This window comes from Perna viridis, chromosome 4 (assembly GCF_037379345.1).
Source record: "Perna viridis isolate PV_CMFRI_1.1 ecotype Kerala chromosome 4, ASM3737934v1, whole genome shotgun sequence".
NCBI lineage: Eukaryota > Metazoa > Mollusca > Bivalvia > Mytilida > Mytilidae > Perna > Perna viridis.
In genome coordinates this window covers 17,662,962-17,683,177 of record NC_142448.1, presented here as the reverse complement: position 1 = coordinate 17,683,177, position 20,216 = coordinate 17,662,962, and the positions used below count along the sequence as shown (strand labels likewise).

General features: G+C 33.1%; 2 protein-coding genes across 2 annotated transcripts in view; one reads left to right on the top strand and one right to left on the bottom strand.

Moving 5' to 3' along the window:
* Positions 1 to 907: 907 nt before the first annotated feature.
* On the bottom strand, positions 908 to 3,999 carry LOC148619128 (ragulator complex protein LAMTOR2-like). Its single transcript, XM_088578698.1, has 4 exons — positions 3,841 to 3,999; positions 2,306 to 2,468; positions 1,349 to 1,438; positions 908 to 1,065 (listed from the first exon to the last, which is right to left on the bottom strand). The coding sequence occupies exons 1-4, from the start codon at positions 3,906 to 3,908 to the stop codon at positions 1,009 to 1,011; spliced, it is 378 nt and encodes a 125-aa protein (XP_088434824.1). The 5' UTR covers positions 3,909 to 3,999; the 3' UTR covers positions 908 to 1,008.
* A 90-nt stretch (positions 4,000 to 4,089) lies between these two features.
* Positions 4,090 to 20,216, top strand: part of LOC148619127 (protein ecdysoneless homolog) — a 31,059-nt gene continuing 14,932 nt past the window's right edge. The window contains exons 1-10 of the mRNA XM_088578687.1: positions 4,090 to 4,322; positions 4,827 to 4,944; positions 5,301 to 5,388; positions 5,707 to 5,885; positions 8,820 to 8,961; positions 10,467 to 10,517; positions 11,038 to 11,166; positions 11,462 to 11,599; positions 18,733 to 18,818; positions 19,398 to 19,507. Coding sequence (XP_088434813.1) covers positions 4,121 to 4,322; positions 4,827 to 4,944; positions 5,301 to 5,388; positions 5,707 to 5,885; positions 8,820 to 8,961; positions 10,467 to 10,517; positions 11,038 to 11,166; positions 11,462 to 11,599; positions 18,733 to 18,818; positions 19,398 to 19,507 — 1,243 coding nt within the window. The 5' untranslated portion in view covers positions 4,090 to 4,120. The remainder of the gene's footprint in view (positions 4,323 to 4,826; positions 4,945 to 5,300; positions 5,389 to 5,706; positions 5,886 to 8,819; positions 8,962 to 10,466; positions 10,518 to 11,037; positions 11,167 to 11,461; positions 11,600 to 18,732; positions 18,819 to 19,397; positions 19,508 to 20,216) is intronic.

The following is a 20,216-nucleotide window of genomic DNA, read 5'->3' as shown; positions in this document are numbered from 1 at the left end:
TATACTACTTTGTGCTAGAATTTCAAAGAGATCCATTACCTTTTACTCATCCAAATATCAGGAAAAAAATCATTTTTCTCAATTCTGGCCCCTTTGTCACCCCTAATTCTTAATTGGCTCAAGTCACAACTCCCAAAAAAAAACAATCTGAGTCCACTTTTAAGATTGGAACCTTGTTGTACAAATTAAAAGAGCTCCATTTACTCCCTTTCAAGTTATTGGCTGGACATCAGGGAAATACATGTTTCTGGCCCCTTTTTAGCTCCTAATGCCTAATAGTTTAAGTCATAGCCCCAATATTAATCCAAGCCATTCTTTGGTAGTATGGCACCTTGTGGTATAATTTTTAAAAGATTCAATAACTTGTAGTCAAGTTATTGCCTGGACATCAGGAAAATGCTTGTTTCTGGCCCTCATCCCTCAATGGTTCAAGTTGGCCTGTTCTTTGTGGTAAAGAATATTGTGGAGCAATATAATAATAATACTACACATAAAAATAAATGTAAATTGAACGAAATACTTGTTTTTGGCCCCTAATTCCAAAATCAATACCATCCTCCTTTTGTTGGTTGGACCCATACCAACAATACTGTAAAGATCAACCAATATTCATGTTATAGCACTAAAAACCAAGTGTCTACTGAGGACAGGACAGCAGCACCACCATGATTATACTGCATTTTTTTTGCAGTCATATACAAATGTAAAAACCTGGAAATCACTGGAGTGCCCCTCTCCCCCTTTTCTGGATATGCCATTGCAGAAAACACTGAATTAAATTGATGATTTCAAGGAGTGTAAAAAATTCATAAATAAAACTAAGGTCCTTCAAGTAAAGATGTCTGATGCATAAATGTTTAGCCGCTAAAATTTGGAACCTCAAATGGATATAAAATGAAATTTAGAATGAAGCTATTGTTAATATTTATTGTACTGTCAAAAATGATGAAAAAATATTAAATATGCAATGAGACTAAACAAGTTGGAGAAATAAGAAACAATCCACTGTCAGGAGGCTGCCACTTGAGATAATGGTTCTTCTAAATACAAAGACAAAGCTTCTGCCTGAAATCAAGAATACAATAAAATAAATATGTGGAGGAAATACTTATCAGAATAACACAAAAGAAACAATTATCAGGAGAGATGCAACTAAACATATGAGCATAGTTAGCTAAGAAATAAAAAATCTTGTTTTTTTATTGTGTAGGGCATGAAATTAAAACTACCAGCATCCTGTTAGAGAAGAAATTACCAAGGGATATAGTAAACACTAACATTAGTTACACTCTTGTGACTAATTATACTTTATCTTCCAACCTAAAAATAAGATACAATTTATACTCACTTTTGCTTTCAACATTCCAAAGCCAACATTATCTTTGGAACACAAGCACAAGATTAAATTTGCCACCTTGGTTATTGCAACTTTTCCACTCTGAAAAAGTTAAAGGTTCACTTTAGAATTAATCTAACATTTTAAAAATATCAGGTGTCGCATATCATTTCTCTGTTATACAATATGTGCTTTCAATTCAAGCTTAATAAAAATATGTAGTGCACACTATACATCAAGTTCGATAAAATCTTTTTACTAGCTCCACTGTAAATTCATTGTAACAGTAACCATGATAACTGTCTCGAGCTACTTTTTCTTCATACAGGTATTAATATGCAATATAGAGATAGAAACTTGAAAACCAATATTATTCAGGTACTGCATTTATTCAGTATGCACTTACATTTGAATTTTTCATAATATGAATGATTTTATTGTTTTTTTTTGATTTATTTTACTTAAATTTCAAGGAATTATGTGCATGTGTAGCTGATATTTTTATTTCTTTATCAGAATGAACTTTGTGTTTCTATTAGCATATCATGGAATCAGATAGGGGTAATCTATTTACATGTTTGTTAAAATTTATCAAATAATGTATGCTACGTTTGCCTTATATGCACACTTAAATACCTTTAGGTTCATACTAATACTTTCAGATTAAATGGAACTTCTAGAAAGAATATGCAAACTCAGCGGTGCTGGAGATATCCTTTGTGTATTAAAACATATGCTCACTCTTATTCTACATGTAGTTTATAAATGATATTCATTTCTTTGATTCTTTAAAATATAAATTGTGTTAAACATTCTATTATTATTCTGTGATTTCCAGAAAAATAGGTCATATCTGGAATCTTTCTACAAATAAGGATCTCTAGAGTAACTCTAATTTTCATTGATTAGATTAACCCTTGTCTGCACTAAATTTAAAATCTGATATTTTATATATATCTGATATCTTACCTCACATTCTAATAAAACTAATTTCAGTTTATCATCATTAAATGCTACAGATCCACTTTTTTGGTAGGCTGTCCATACATTACTAGCAATAGCTGCTGTTACGGCAGCATCTTTATCTCCATAACCTGAATAGGCTAACAAAGCTCCTTCATTATTCAACAATCTAAAATAAAAACATTGAACATATACACTAATTTGAAACCCTGATTGTCACTTTCTCTATAATGTTTCCTGGAATACTCCATTATGAAACGTTACCCTTTCTATTCTCTGATATTAGCATACATTACAACATGGGAGGTTAGTATTTAAGTCAAAAACTTCCACAATATTGACACATTTGCTTGAAATCCTAGCCAGTGCGTACATATATAAATAATTATCTGAATATACAAGCATTCTGACAGAATTGCTGATGCAATAGTGTCCCCTTTTGGCCTTTGAACTCATTGCTTTTTTGAGATTTTTTTTATACATGTGAACTAACAATGGATGGTGTTATTTTTTAACAATCAAGAGAAAATAACTCTTGAACAGCAAAAGCAAATTCCATCAAAATCAAGACTGAGCTTCATTTTACAGTAGATAATAACATTTTTGCACTACAGAAAGCTGCATAAAGACATTCTCTTTCTATCACCTGGAAACTTCGTTATTATGAATTAAAGGGCAAATAACTCTAGAATGACAGCAGCAATTTGCATCAAAATGATGAAACATAAAATTTTATGTAATTTCTATGTCAAAGGGCCGTAAGTTCCTTATAAACCATTTTGCCAAAAGGGGACAATAATGATCAGCATATTCGCTTGTGCCAGTTGTGGTTAATCGCTTTTGGGATTTTTATTTATTTATTTTTTTTTTTAATCCAAAATGGGATTAGGAAGCCACCATGCAAGAAAAATATAGATAACTGTATAATGACAAATGTTGCAAACAACTATGCTTTTAGAAGAGTAATCATGGGAACCAAGGTAATCAAAAGAATGTAATCCAGGGACAAAGACCAGACATACACAACAAAGAACATGAAATAACTAAAATCATACATACATACTAACAAAGCAAATGAGCAACTCGGACTCCACTAAAAACCGGGAGCATGGACCAGGTACAGGGTAAGCGTCCTCTGCTTTTCTAGAAACACCCGGCAAGTTGCTCATATAAAGTCAAGTCCGGGGAAGACAAAGGAGGAAAGGGAAACTATGACCCGTTGAATAAATCAGTTTTCATTGTGCAGATGGATACACCATAACGATCCACGAGTTCATGATGACGACCATAAAACTTCAGTAGTGATGACTTGCAACGTATGAGTTGTGATATGAACACTCCATACGCAGGTGCTGAAGGGATGTTGCCACATATGAAAGGAAAGTTGACAATTCTGAATGAAAAGTCATCACGTTGTCGTAAAGTTTGGTCAATAGTTTTCCTTCACCATCAATTTCTAAGTCTTAGTCTTCAGATACATACCAATGCACAAAGGATCTATAAATAGAGATATAGGGTGAAAAGGAGTAAATTGCACTTACAAAGTACTTTGTACCCCGCCGGTGTTCGCCTGACTCAAAACTTGAGTCAGTGCCTTTGGTTTCAACATTTTCTGAGTAGTTTTTGAGTCACATGATTCGCCACCAAACCCTGTTGTATTCGTGCTTTTGAATGGCTAAATCTTAAGGTTAATCGAAAGGTCACCAATATTAACTTCCGTAAACTTCGACTGGTACTTGTGTAATAGAATAGAATACGATTACGATACAGAGTAAGGCAAGAGTGTGATTAATCATGAAACCAGTTTAAAGACCAATTAGCATGGCTGAAAGAGACATTCGTTTGACTGACGATGCAGTTGAATATTGGCTTTTCCCGGTTATCGATACCTCACTAAGCACAGAGACAAGAAGAAAAATTTTGATTGAACATATTGATGCCATTCTTGCATTTGTTAGCTCCACAATAGTTGATCATATTTGGCAGAAAGAGCAGTTTAGTTTGACTGCTGTTGTTGAAAAGGGTTTGCATTACTCCTTTTAGAAATTAATTTATGCAAAGTAAAAAAGCATGCAGTTGCATTTCTATATATAGCAGAATGTGAATGATTTACATGACAAGTTTTCTTCCAACTATTATTGTAATTACTGTAAATAAACACAACTAGCATTGGCATGCTCACAATAGTCACAGTCTCATAGATAATATGTTGCATGGTTGCATATATGTGATAAAGTCATTCCTTCAGAATTGGAGATTTGGTTTGAAAACTGGAAGTTGTTTTATCAACGTTTTTTTTTCTTGCAGCATAACTAGACAAATACATGTATGTGTGAAATTTATGGAAAACCTTGCATAAAGTCTGCTTCCTTGATAATAATGCTGAGTACTCTATTTGAATACTTGGAATGATCCTTAAGATGGACTGAATGATATGTAGTTGTGTACAAGTTGTGAATTATTAACTATATATGAACATACAGATTATTGACTTTTTTCATTTTAATGGTCTTCAATGTATTTGTAGATGATTTACCACCACATCTGTATGGGAAGACCTGTTATGGCGACAATGTAGAAGATGAATGGCTAATTGTCTCCCTGTTATTTTCCTTAACCCAGCAGTTTGATGATATTGTTGCTAAGTAAGGTTTGAAAGAGACTGATTACTGAATAATTGTTGTAAGGCTATGAAGAAGACATTCTGTGCTTGAATTATAAAAAAATAATTTCACCCCGCATTGTTGAAAAGATTTTTTTTCAAAATGTTACAAACATCACAGTTTTTGGTGCAAGTAACCTATGATCAGACATGTATTTGTCCTTGAGTATTACTGGAAAACATACATTGTAATGACATAGGTTTATTTAAAAGTTACAAAGTAACAGTAGGTACAAAACTTGAATTGGTCTATCATCAACTAATTTATACCAATAAATCCCTGAATTTTAATCAACTGGGGTATAATTCATCTTGTTCATTTATTTTTGTCAATACTAGGATACGAGACAGTGATGAAGAATTTATGTTAATAGAAGCTGCTGACCACTTACCTAAATGGCTAGAACCAGATACTGCTGAAAATAGGGTAAGTCCCTTACTTCTGAACTGGCTTTCAGATTGATAGTTGTGTAAACATCCTCACATCCTTTACTGTCATTCATATTAGTTTGTCATTTTCCTGCTTTATGAGCTCTGTTGATTAGATAGATTTGAAGACTTATGATATTATGGTAATTTTTTTTTTCATTAATTTTTTTCAATTTTGTACTTAAATTGAAGTTAATTAATAATGAATTATTTAAAGATTTTAAAAAATGTAATGAACTTATGGAATATGGAATCAGTTCTATACAGACATCATTCTGAGAAATACATTGCTTGACCCTTTTTCGTCAAATTTCAGGTTTACATTTACCAAGGTAATTTACACATTATACCATACCCCCAGTCACCAGCCCAGGTGACAACTTTACCTAGTGGTGTACCTGCTGTTCAGTATGCTGTCAGATGTGTCAGAAACTATAACACTGCTACATTGGCTAGTCCAGAAATGAACTCAGCTGTCAAACAAAGATTTGGAGGGTAAGATATTCCCTACCTTAAACTGTCCTAACATTATGTTTAAGACTGATAAGTTGAACCCTATTCCAAACTGAGTTTGAAGGATATATAGGAATCACCATTTCAGTCTGTCTCTTTGTCCACATATCTTGTACATGCAACTACTCTTCAACCACTCAATTACCTTTGGTGTAATTTAATTTGAAAGTTAGGCATCATATGTAGATGTGCATAGAGGAAGATAATTGTAAATATAGTGACAGTTTATTTTAAAGGGAGATCATTCAAGTTTTGGTTTTATCCTGATTTAAGTCTACTTTAAGCCAGGAATATTCTTCTTTTCATTTTGCTCACAGTATTTCCAGCAAAAAATATTGAAAGTTCACTGAGCTGTGATTCACTATGGCCATGTTCAAAAGTTCATTAGTAAACATGTTACATTATACCATTCAGACATTCATAAGGTATGCCACATAGATTCTGGCTCTGATCTATCAGTTAACAGAATACTGACTTTTCAATGTTGTCCTCATTATAGTCAGTCATCTTGGGAAAATTTATACAAATTTTTATACAAAATCAATATTCCCAGCTTGACTTCTGATCTATAATGTTGCACGTTTAACAACATAATATAATAGTCACCATATCATGAATCATCACTGTATTGGAAATATAGATATTGTCCTGCTAGAACAAATGTGTAACACTCGGAAGTGCGATGGGGATGCCAAAGTGCGATGGTCAATGCTGAAGTACGTTGGATGTCTAATGCAAATGTGCGGACGTGCGTTGGAATAGTTACCCTATTCAATGTCGCCACAAAATTTTATGTGCATAAGCGTGTACAATGTTATAGAGAAACATTACAAACTGAAAGGAAAGTCATGAAAGTAGCTAGTATATTGTTGCCTGTATAAGCAAACTTAGCATGCATCATTACTAATTGTGAGTGTTAACATTACATGTATTTAATGCAGTATCAAAATTTAAAAGAATAATCAAGGGAACCAAGGTTACAGCGGTAATCAAAAGAATGTAATCCAGGGACAAAGACCAGACATGGAAATCAAAGTAACAAAAGCAAATGAGCAACTCAGACTCCACGAAAAACTGGGAGCATGGATCAGGTGCACCGGTAGGGTAAGCGTCCTCTGTTTTTCTAGAAACACCCGCCGAGTTGCTCATAAAAAGTCAAGTCCGGGGTAGACAAACGAGGAAAGGAAAACTATGATCCATTGAATAAATCAGTTTTCATGGTGCAGATGGATACACCATAACGATCTACGAATTCATGATGATGACCATAAAACTTCTGTAGTGATGACTTCATCTTGTAGAAACATAACCCTGTTCCAGAAGCCTATTTGTTAGAGTTCTAGAGCAATACAAAAAGTCTTTGTAGTTCCGGCAAGCTCTGGCATAATGTATGAGTCATGAAATGAACACTCCATACGCAAGTGCTGAAGGGATGTTGCGACAGATGAAAGGAAACTTGACAATTCTGAATGAAAAGTCATCACGTTTGTAGTAAAGTTTTGTCAATAGTTTTCCTTTACCATCGATTTCTAAGTGTAGGTCAAGATATGAGGCTGACTTCACAGTGTCTGTAGTATCCTTTATCTCAAGTTCTTTGGGGTAGATGCGATGTATCAAATCCCAGAAATTAGGATTGTTTAAAGATAATACGTCATCTATATAGTGGAAACTGAGATTGAAGGATCTAGCTAAACGATATTCTTTCTTTTGGATCAGATCAGCTATAAAGTCAGCCTTATAAGAGCGAAGGAATAGGTCAGCAAGTAAAGGAGCACAATTTGTTCCCATTGGAATGCTGACCATTTGTTGAAAAACATGTCCACCACACTGGACAAATATGTTGTCAATTAAAAATTCCAGCATTTTGTAAACATCTTCCTCTGTATATTTGGAAGATGATTTGGAATTATTTCTTACAAAGTATGAGGAATCTCTACCAAGAACTATATATTTGTATCTAGGTGTACCATCTTTTTTGGAAAAACAACAATGTATAATGTTTTTAAGTGAGGATTTTAACTGAGTATGGGGAATAGAAGTATACAGTGTTGAAAAATCATAGGTTTTAATAAATAAAATTAGTAAAAGATATGTTATGATACTCAAGATAATTCGAGAAACATAAACTGTAGCTTCAGGTTACAGAAGATAGTGGATACTGAAAGTTGCATTTCATACATCATGCGTATATAATTTAATTAAAATCTTTTACAAGTTGAAACAGTGTAAGCACAACTTCTTTTAAACCAGTTTATTGATTTGGATGAAATTGGAAAAGATAAACACTACATGTAGATGTGCATTAACATGATTTAGAAAGATAATCATCAAAGGGAGAAAATAAAACTGAAGTAGGTATTTAAATCACATATTTGTAATTTATCATTAAGGATCAACAGGTTTTAATGACATTTTATCACAATGTCCTAGGCATTATCTAGAGATGTGCATGCAGGAAGATCTTCAATGTCAGGTCATTGCAATGGGAGATAATCAAACTTTGAGGTTAAACATGATGTATGTACAGTAGAAGCAGAGGATATTCTCCTTTGTGAGCTTGCCCAAAGTATTCCTTGTTAATTCAACTGCTTAATCATTGATAAATTTGCAACAAATACATGAAATATGGTATATGGACTAATCAATAGTAACAAAAAAGATTTCCTAAAATGATGCCAAATTCAAAATAAGAATATATGGATAAATTAATTTCTGAGTTAGCAGATTAAATGAAAATATGAATTAAAATATATATTTAACCTCTTATATCTTTTTAGAATGTGACAGTGGAAATTTTTTGTCGCTCTTACCATCTTCTTAGGGACACTGGTTTAAACGTCCATAAATTTAGGAATTTCATTATTTTACATGTTGAATGTGATTCATATACTGTAGTTGATGTCTTGAACTTTTCAGCTTACCTGAGAGAATAAAGAAAGAGATACAACATGCCCTATGTTACATCCCAGCAGATTTGGCTGTTGTATTACAAATGAAACCCTCACTGATATCTGCTGGAGTAAATGCCTTCTATTACAGAGATCCTACAGACCTAAAGGTATGCTTACATTCAAAGCTTTTGTATTCTGTAAATTAACTGTTTCTTAAAAAGTTTTTTCCCCAGTTTACTGGGCCTCATGTAATTTACAATTATTTCCTTTAAGTTCACCTGGCCAAAGGCCATGTCAGCAATTGCCATCACTTGGTTCCTGTCGTCATCGTCCATTGTCGTCATAACAATTTTTCAATACTCTTGTCCTTTGACACTACTTGACCAATTAGAAGAAAACTTGGTATGAATGTTCCTTTGGGTATCCTGCATAGAACTGATTTGGGGATTTTTTATCCATCGTAAAACATGACCGCCATTCTAAAAATAAAACATAGGGGTCAGACAGTAGTTTTTCACATATATCTCCAAAACATAAAGGTTTTGCCAAATTCTAACTTGGATAAAATGTTCAGCATGATGAGATCTATCTGTAGTCCAATTTTCATTTTAATCTGTTCAGTCATGTTGGAGTTACTGCCCTTTTTCAATGATTTTTGCTATTTGTAATGTTATTTCTTTCCAAAATCTTCTCTGATACTGCTTGATAAATACCAAGCTTGGTATGAATGTTCCTTGGGGCTTTCTGCATAGAACTGATTGGGGGGATTTTTGATCTGTCAAAAAACATTGCCACTGATACTAAAAATAGGACATACCCACAAAGGGGTCAGACAGTAGTTACGGATACATGTATATCTCCAAAATTGTTAAGTTAAGCTAAATTCTTTCAATTGCTGAAATGATCCTTATTATAAGGCCCACAAAATTCTCCAAAGGATCACCATTGTTTGAGGACTCCATGTAACAGTTATTGCCCTTGAAAGGTGAAAAATCATGTTTTTAACAGTTTTCAGCCAATATCTCGAAAACTATGATAGATATAGAATGAAACTTTCAATTGATTAAATGATGCTTATGATTATTCCCACCAAAGGCTTCTTTGAGGCGAAATTGTCAGACAACTCCCAGTTAGAGTTATTGCCCTTGAAAGGCAAAAATTTAACTAGCGATTCAGGTTTCTATGAGCCTCTTTTTTATGAAATTACTTTATATTGGTACGTGTCACAACAAAGATGATAGCAACTCAGTCCTTTCAAGAATTAAGGTCCAAAAAGAGGTCAGAAATAGGCATTTTTCTTCAAATTTATGTAAATTGCTAATTTCTTTCACCTAACAGCAAATTTTAAAAATCTTTCACCATTTTCATTTTAGTCAGAATCTTGTCAAATTAATTGCCATCCTAACTAAAAACTTTATTAAGTTTGAATTTTGCCTATGCCAGCTGTTTAGGGTTTGATCTGTGCAGTCTCATCAAGCTTGGTCCTGTGAAGCATTGTACTATAAAACAATACCTGTTAAAATGTCTATAAATGTATTTAACTTCCAACCCATAACAATACAGGATTTTCTTTTTGGAAATGTCATTGTGGACAGTAAGTCAGAATGTGTCGAGCATCAAAGTGATCAGTACAAAGACATAAATCTATAAAAGAATGTGTTACTTATTTCAGGTTTGTAGAACAATGAAGTATTTTAGACCAGGTACAAGAGTTATATCAAGGGTATGTATATAATTATGATTAATCAGTAAAAGAAAAAAAACCTCAGTTTTAATATTTCTTTTCTTGTGTATAAAGTGGCTGTTATTAATTGAAAAAAATGCCTGAAATTTTAACTTCTATTCATCATTTTATTTATTTGATGCTTTAATTTTTTAAATGAGCTTTTAATAATTAATATCATTTCTTAATTTGGATGTGTGCCAGAAATGCTGTAAAGTGTAGGTCCTGATGTATGTGAATGATGATTGTATCAAGGTTTGCTTAATTATTCTTCACAGATTAGCCTTCTCCTACAATAAAATATGGTCCTGAATCCTGATTGTTATGTATTCACAGTTATATTTCAAACATTTATTGTGGGACAATAAAAAGTTAATTGTATATGATTAAAAGGCTCACAATTATTTCTATGTTACTATAGTTTTTACTGTGACTGAAAATTGTCATGAGAAATTCAGATTCTATTGAACTTAGTCCATTTTAGTCAAGACGTTTTATGATGTGGTTTGTTTGTCAACAGGTAAAATTTACCAGATGTCTATATGCCCAGCTTGTTCAACAAGACTTTCAGCCAGACAAACGCAGTGGCTTTCAGCTGCCAAGTTCTTCTAATCCTAACTATAAGTCACATGACTTGGGCATGAAACTTGTAAGTTTACTTATCTTGGTCAAGCAATAAATTAATGGAACAATATACTCTTTTCTGAAGTATGAATATCATAAGCTTCCTATAAGGAAAAGTGATGTCTGCTTTTTAACTTGTCTGTTGTGTTATAAGCATGAAGTCATCTGTCAAATTCATACAAGAAATATAGAAATAGCATTTTAATCTTTATCATGGAAACTTTTTTAGATTTATTTATGTTGTTTATACAAATGTATTCTAAGTAAAGATAAATTTCTAGATGATATATATTGATTTTTTTCATACTTATGTCTTACAGGCACATGGATTTGAAATATTGTGTTCAAAATGTACCTGTCATAAAGAAAATCAAAATACTAATGGTCATGGATTATCACAAGATGAAATACGGTGGCAAAGATACCTGAAATCACTCACTAAACATGGATATTTTAGGGTGAGTACATTGACAAAGTTACCTGAAATCACTCACTAAACATGGATCTTTTAGGGTGAATACAAAGACAAAGATACATGAAATCACTCACTAAACATGGATCTTTTAGGGTGAGTACATTGACAAAGAAACCTGAAATCACTCACTAAACATGGATCTTTTAGGGTGAGTACATTGACAAAGATACCTGAAATCACTCACTAAACATGGATATTTTAGGGTGAGTACAATGACAAAGATACCTGAAATCAGTCAAAAATCATGGATATTTATGGATAATGCATTTGCAAAGATGTTTGAAAATCAATCATTAATCACATATACTTTCTGGTGAGTAAGGTGGCAAAGATGTCTGAAATTACTTATTAACCATGGATATTTAAGGGTGAGTACCTGATATTTTTCACTAATCATGGCTATTTAAGGTGGTACAATTTCTAAGATATTTGAAATCACTCACCTATCATGAATATTTTATGGTAAGTATTTTGAATAATACATGTACTTGAAGATTTGTTGAGAGAGTTCCATGTCTGGTCTTTGTCCCTGGATTACATTCTTTTGATTACCGTTATAACCTTGGTTCCCTTGATTACTCTTTGATTACCGTTATAACCTTGGTTCCCTTGATTACTCTTTGATTACCGTTATAACCTTGGTTCCCTTGATTACTCTTTCTTGTGTCTATTAAACATAATTATTTTCTGTTCTTTTGTATTGAATTATGAAGCGATGAATAAAGCTATGAATTAGTCTGTTATTCAAAAGAGCATTTTTACCAGCGTCACCAACGGTGAAAACAGGTCTAGTAGTGGCTAAAAACCACTAATTCAGTTTCCCATTGCTCCCTATGTTAAATTGACCATTTTCAAAGGCTTCTCAAATATTTACCTTAACTTTAATATGCTCATAACCATATATCACCTGAAACCTACATGTATCAGGGTATCTCAGTCAAGAGGAAACAAGGGGTTAGCAGACTTGCAGTGAAGCACTGTCATTTGGAACTCACCCACCCCTAAAAATAGTAACTGGAATTCTCAATTTTCTTTATTTAGCCACTCTTTGTTTACATTTCAAAAAAATAACTTATATCTATCAAAAGTAGGCAAATTTGGGCTCAAAATGATCAAAATGAATTTATCTTTCAGCAGAAGTTCCATTTATGTAAAAATGATTCCTAGATTTTGTATAATAGCATGACAAAGGGACTATTTTTTTGTTTGCGTAGGACTTTTTTTGTGTACGTTCCAAAGTTGATGATGCAATTGGTGGTCTGTAACCTAGTGGCTTGATGCTGGCCTCCATCCATCTTTCTGTCAATTTGTCCATCATGCTAAGGGACTACCTACTTGTGTAACTGTAACTGAAAGTATTGAACCAATATTATTCAAAATTGCAATGTGTTTTTGTTCATATTAAAGATTATGGAGAAATTTGATATTTTTTGGTCAGTTTATGCTGTGGGAGGTACCTTCTTTATATAATCTTCAACTCAAAATGAATTGATTATTATACATATTTTATTATTCAAACTTTGCACACTGTTTATATATATAGAGAGAGAAAATTGACAAATATTGCTATGATTTTTTACCTGTTAAACAATGCCACTTTTTCAGCAGTTTGTCACATTTTAAAAGTACATTTTTTGTACATGTTTATACTTAAGGTAATTTGTTACTCACACTAGTTTATTTTTAAAAATAGTATAACTTGTTTTGGGGCCAGCTGCAGCCTGCCTTGTGGTGTGTGGGTTTTCTTGTCGTTCATTGAAGACCCATGGGTGGCTTTGGGCTGACATTTTTTCATCCTGGTGGGGTTGTTGTCTCTTTGATACATTCACCACATCCATTGTTGTTAAAATACAGTTTCCTTTGGCAGAATATTTAAATTTTGTACAAGTCTTTGATGTGATGAATATATTGGAATTTCTAGTTCAGCTAGATTTTTTTCTAGTTGGAGAACTAGACATGCTAGTTGATGTTTGGAACAAGTATGGGTATCCTTAATGTACATGTATCATTGTATGCCAGCTGTTGTTATATCACCTTAAACAAAATTGTGGGGGAGGTTTATAAGGATCACCTTGTCTATCTGTTTGTCCATCTGTTATTTAGTTTGTCTATCCTCATTTATTAATTACAGAGGTGTTTACTTTTATGGATTTTCTGTATTTTCCAAGAATTTTGACTGCAAATTACGCTCTACGGATTGTTGACTGCAATTACACTCTACGAATTGTGAAGATCTCCATAGTAGTTTTGTTAAAATTTCAGAAAGTTCAGGATTTTAGAGATCATTTCGATAGAATACGGTGAAAAATATGGATTGACATCAAGTAGTATAAACAGATCTGTAATTATTAGGACAAATCCTCTTAAGCTACTCAAGGGATGTTGATGAAATTTTATAGGAAAGGTAGATAATCATTTTCAGATGTGCACAAAGGAAAATGATTACTAATGTAGAACTCAAATGGGAGATAATCAAACTAAAGATCCATGTAAGAGCAATTCCTTCTAGAACTTGACTTTATGATTAGTACTTAGATATAAAGTAATATATTGGTACATTGTATTGCAATCAGACATAGCTGTCACAAAGTTTGCTGACCTACAAGGACTTGTGTGAAAGGGAGCACCTTTTAACCTTTCAGGTCCTTCTATATATTGAATAATGCAAGCACACAGACTAACTTGAGGGAAACTTATTATAGTAAATTGTATGACACAGGTCAGTGTTAAACACCTAATTGTTTAGTTGCTTCTTGCTCTCAAATTTCATTTTGGATGGAGATGAGTGCCATAATATTGAGCAGATTGTGGATAGGACATCCACTTTTTATATTCAAATACTTACACTGATGAGAAAAATTATTTGCATATGAAATAGACAGTGTAGGGTGTATGTTTGTTTTCCTTCTTTGATAAGTACTATGTGATCAAATCAACAATGGAAAAAATGAACTAAATCTGAATGGGTATCTAAAGTGGTCAAAGTTCATTTCGTTTCGATTGGGTCTGTCACTCGAAAATGGCCATTTTTGTCCATTTCTGGTCATTATTTGTTCAAGGGGAACAAATCAGGAACAAAAGCACATTCATCCTTCAGCCTGAAGTCCGTGAAGGCTACTGAAGCCAAATAAAGTGTGTTACAGTCATTAGTGGGGGGTCAGGAGTCTCCTGAAGGGTCATTTGTGTGAAAAAATGAGGATTTTTTCCAATTTTGGCCTCTGTTTGTCCATAAACCAGAAGTAGTCAATACAAGGGGTTGTCATCGAAATGGTGGTGACAGAAATCATTCTTATTTAGTTTCCAGGCAAAAAAGAGTACTACAGATTAATTTTGCTCTAGCAAGGGTCCGAGAAATGAACCCTACCCCCCAAAAAATCTAATTTTTTTCAACAGCGGAAACTCCTGACCTCTTCTTTTAGCTTTCTAGTCATTATTTATTAATGAACTCTATATTAGATAGCCTCAGATTACAGCACAGTCATGCTGCTTGCAGATGGACACAGATTGCGCTTTCCTAAACTCAGATTTACACTGCCAGAACGATAAAGCGGAACATGGTCCAATCCCAAACAGGTCCAGGTGTAGTACGACAGGGGTTCAGTGAATTTTGACATTTCGGGATGAATTGCAATGCTCTTATTGTGAAAAATGTAACAGGGTTTTAATGATTATGCAGTAGTTAAAACTCTTATTTGGAAAATATTAATTTGAATGAATTAATGGTTTTTCACTATCTAAAATAAAATCACATTGTAGTTTGAAAAGGCAATAATTTCTGAGTTTACAGTGTGTTTTTAATTGTTTGTCCATGTCCTATTTATTTCTCTGGTCATTATACTAGTGTTCCTCAGATCTTAAGGATGAACAATAATTCACCCAAATAATGAATATACAGCCAATTGAGATAATTAGTTAATGGCAAATTCTTTCAAATTGACTTTTTTTTTGTTATCAGATTTGAGCCATCAATTGATTGGTTGCTCATAAAAACAAATCATGCTTTCACAGATAAAATGTAACCAGAAGATATTGGTTATTAGTTTTACCGGATAAATCCATCATTTTTAGACATGGATAACTTATACACAGTGAGATAATAATTGAGATTGGTTTCCCATTTATTCTCCTGTCTTTGTGTTGATAATTATGTCTTCTATTGCTCTTTTTTCCATATAACAACTGTCTAATTGAGTAAACTTATAAGGTCATGTGACCTAGATTTTCTTTTATCCCATTTAAAACACAGTAACTTTATTATGGATGCATTTAAAAAAAAATATTTCAACAAATGACAAAATGTCATATATTTTCTTTTCATGTTCAGTTTAATGATACTAAGTGCTCCATCATTACTTCTTGTGGTGTTTTTCTTTACATGGAACCTTTAATGTTGACTGAAACTTGGAACTTTTGTCCACAGGGCACTGCATTATACACCTCATGGTCCTCCTACATTGTTATCATAAATAAGATGATATCCACTTTTTGTACCCCACCTGCTTTGCTGGAGGAATGAAGTGATCATGGTCTATGTCTATCTGTCCTTCCATTTGCTCCTCCACCACTTTATTATATCCCCAAACAAATTTTAAGGGGTATATAGGAATACCCTGTCTGTCCATCTCTCTGTCCTTTCCTCTGAACATCCATCCATCTGTCCACATTACTTGTAAGGACAAGGGATTTTTATGACATTTAATAGGAAGGTTGAGTATCATATGTAGATGTGTGTGACAGAATGTAAATACTGTTGGTAGACACCAAAGGGAGATAATCCAAATTAAAGGTTTAACATGTTAATACTTCCTCCTAAACTGCTCTAGGGATTTTGATGAAATTTTATAGGAAGGTTTGATATTATATGTAGATATCCATGAAGGAAAATAATTATTGTCAAAGTACTCTAAGGGAGATCATCCAAATTTGGGTTTTACATGTTACAACCTTGTTAGTGCAACATCTCCTTCACCACTTACGGGATTTTGATGAAATTTTATAGGAAGGTTGAGTACGATATGTAGATGTGCATGAAGGAATATTATTACTGTCAGAGGACTCTGAAGGGAAATAATCCAAATTAAGGATTTACATTTTAAAACCTTGTAAGTGAAACTCCTCCTAAACCACTCAAGGGATTTTGATGAAATCTTATAGGAAGGTTGGGTATGATATGTAGATGTGCATGAAGGAATATAATTACTGTTGGTTGAATCCAAATGGAGATAATCAAATTCAAGGGTTTTACATGTTAAAAACATTTTAATTGCGATTGCTCCTTCATTGCACAGGAGGTCTTTATGTAATTTTATAGGAAGGTTTGGTATCAAATTACTGTCAGATAACTCCAAAGGGAGATAAATCCAAATTAAAGATTACACATTTGAGTCCCTTTGAAGCAATGGGGGTATTCTCTTTGTGAGCTTGCTCACAGTATTTCTCTGGAATTACATATTACAACCACCTAATATTTTAGCAGAAGCTTTATACATGTTTACCATGTCTAGGTTTTTGATTTCAGACTGGAGTGACATCAACTTCCTCTTTGACAACTGTGTTTATATATTGATCATATGGTTACTTATGTGGAAAGTGGAGTATCTTTGAGTGAGCTTTTCTCACAGTTATTTTAGTTAACTATTTTTGCTGGTTTCCATTAATCATTTGTGTATTAATATTTGGATCTTAATGAAATTGCATCACATTGAGATTCCTTATTACTGAAGGAAGACTTGAATTGATTATTAGGGTTGTTGCCCGAACCAGTTGAGAATTAGGGACAGCCATCTTTTTGTTTCCTATTAATAACTTGAGTATAAAAGTTCCAACTGTTTTTTTTTCAACTTCGTTTGAATTAATTGCTTCTATTAGGTTATCAGTCGTGAAGAGTACTGAACTTATATGGCATGGTTAAATCTTACTATGATTATTATAGAATAACAAAAATTAAACTTGGTTTTCATGACAAATTAAATTTTTGGGGTTCTTTAATATACTGAATTTAACTTAGTGCATTTAGATTTTTGATTTTGGGCATTGTTTTGAAAGGATCCAGTTTGAGATCCAACTTGATTTGCTGGTGTTTATTTTTCAGAATCTAACTGTACATTTAAGTTCTGCAGTTAGATTCAGTTTTCAAATTTGTAAATATCATGACAGTATGAACTTTCAGAACTTTTCTCCAAGTATTATTGAGACTCTTTGATCTACTGATTCTGACTATGTATTTTTGATCTACTGATTCTGACTATGTATTATAATACACCCTGCAAGGAAAGTTTATGTCATATTATAGAAATCACCCTGTCTGTCTTTTCATATATTAACATACATCGATAGCTTATTTCTTTCTGAAATTCTTCTTGTTCTAAATCCACTCAGTGGTTTTTCATGATAATATATAAGAAGGTTTCTGCATCGTATTTGCATAACAGAAGACTTCTGTCTGATTTCTGCCAAGGGATCTTATCCAAATTAAGGGTTTACATCTTAAAAACTTGTTAGCCCCATTCATCTCAAAGCACTCAATGTTTTCAATTTTTTTTTATTGGTTATCTTAGGAATCAAATGTTGATGTGCATTTAGTAATGTAATTATTGTTCAATGCCTGCAAAGGGATATAATGCAATTAAAAGTTCATACAACTGTACATGCTAAAACTTCCTAAACACAGCTACTCTCAAACCACTCAACAGATTGCAGTGATATTTTTTAGATATATCTAAACATGTAGTATAATTTCCATGATGCCAGTGACTGCATGGGGGAGATAATCAATGTCTCTAGGACAATTTAAAAGACTTCTGAAAAAAAAAGGACTTGCATGTAATACCAGTAGATTAATACCCTTGGTAATCAGTTACCTGATGAAATCATATCAATTGCAGGAGTCCATTAGTGCAAAGCCCACAAACACCTTCATCAGTCATGTGTTGCTATTAGGCAAGCAAACTATACCAAATATTGTTGTTCTAGAGCCCCAGGAAAGTTGTATTGACAGCTCAATATCGGATTGAGTATGAATTGATGTGTTAGTAACTTGGTTAGATAGAACATTTTAGAACCTTAGCAGTATGAAGGAAGATTGTGTATTCAGTGTGTAACATTGTTATTTTGTAGGGTGAGTTGGAAGGATCCAACCATTATAAACTGTTACTAGAACAAGCAAGGCAGTTTTACACAGAACAAGCTGATCTGTCTAGTCAGTAAGTTATTTACTTCCATTAGCTAAATTACAATGCATTTATTTAAGTGGGAATTCAGAATTTTTCTTTATCATATGTAATTTTCAGATGAAATTGCATTTTTCTGTGATAAAGTTGAATGTTGAAAAAGATGTAGCTAGTATATGGCAGGTTGTAAATAACAGATTTGTTAATAAAAGTGTTTATTATGGTTTACTTCTAAAGTGTCTAGGAAAAAAAATAAAAAGTAAAATAAGCTGGTTATTTTTCTGGTGTTTATTTTGGAGTAGTTCAGCTGGTCTGCCTAAAAATGCTGCAAATCATTATACCAGTGTCATACAGGCTTAAGTACTTAGTGCACCACTTATCATTCCCCAAAATCAGAAATGCTAAATTTTTCGTATACCTTTTTGCCTCAAAATTGCTGATTTTAGACGTGTCAATATAAACCCCATATGGTGTATTTGTTAATATATTATTGGTAGTCTAACTTTCAAACATTGTTTCATTTTCTTCACCAAAAGTTCTATTGTATAAATATGCCTATAGCTTTTTCACTGAAAGAAAGTGGTTATAAGTGGGGCTTAACTTGTATTTCAGGGGTCAAAGTTTATGTAATCAGGGTACAGAAGTATTAGACATACTGGATAAGGTAACTGTGGATATAGAACAGATGAGGGAGGCAGAGAAGAATCTTGAACCATCTGATGGTGAGTTCTATTATTATCCCCCCTGTTTGTCTGCAATTATTTCCTGAGCAGCTTGCTATGAACCACATCATGCACATGGAGATGTGTATACTGTCTGGAATTTATGTTTGGGCAAACATTGTAGAAATTATGGCTGTTGGACTTGTATTTCAGCAATATTTGGTCTGATGCATTGTACGGAAATCATCCTCAATGACTTGCAGGTTTGTTATGAAATTGTATTGGGTGTTAGATTACCATATGGAGATGTGCATATTGAAAAAAATTGAAGAAATGGCTGCTTAGAACTTAGGCATTTTTTAGATAACTTGTTCTGATATGTTGTCCACAACTCCACCTTAACGACTTGCAGGATTGTAATGAAACTCCATGCAATATTAGATTATCATATGGAGGTGTGCTTATTGTCTGGAATAAGTCATATTCTGTTGTTGTGTTGTCAACCAAAAAATAGTACTGATTGCTGTTTTGAGTTGGGTGCTTCAGAAATGATAGCAAATTGTGTGCCAAAAGTACAGTCTATCCACCAAAAAAATTGTGTACATGGAAAGTATGAAAAGTATGTCCACATTGGTCCCCAAATGTACAGGACTCAACTGTCTGTGGGGGGTATTAGTCACATTAGGGGCAATATCTAGTTGTATTTAGTTTTGTGTATGGGTTAATTGTGGATTTTCTGTTGGAGATATGCTTTTTTATCAGGAAGTTC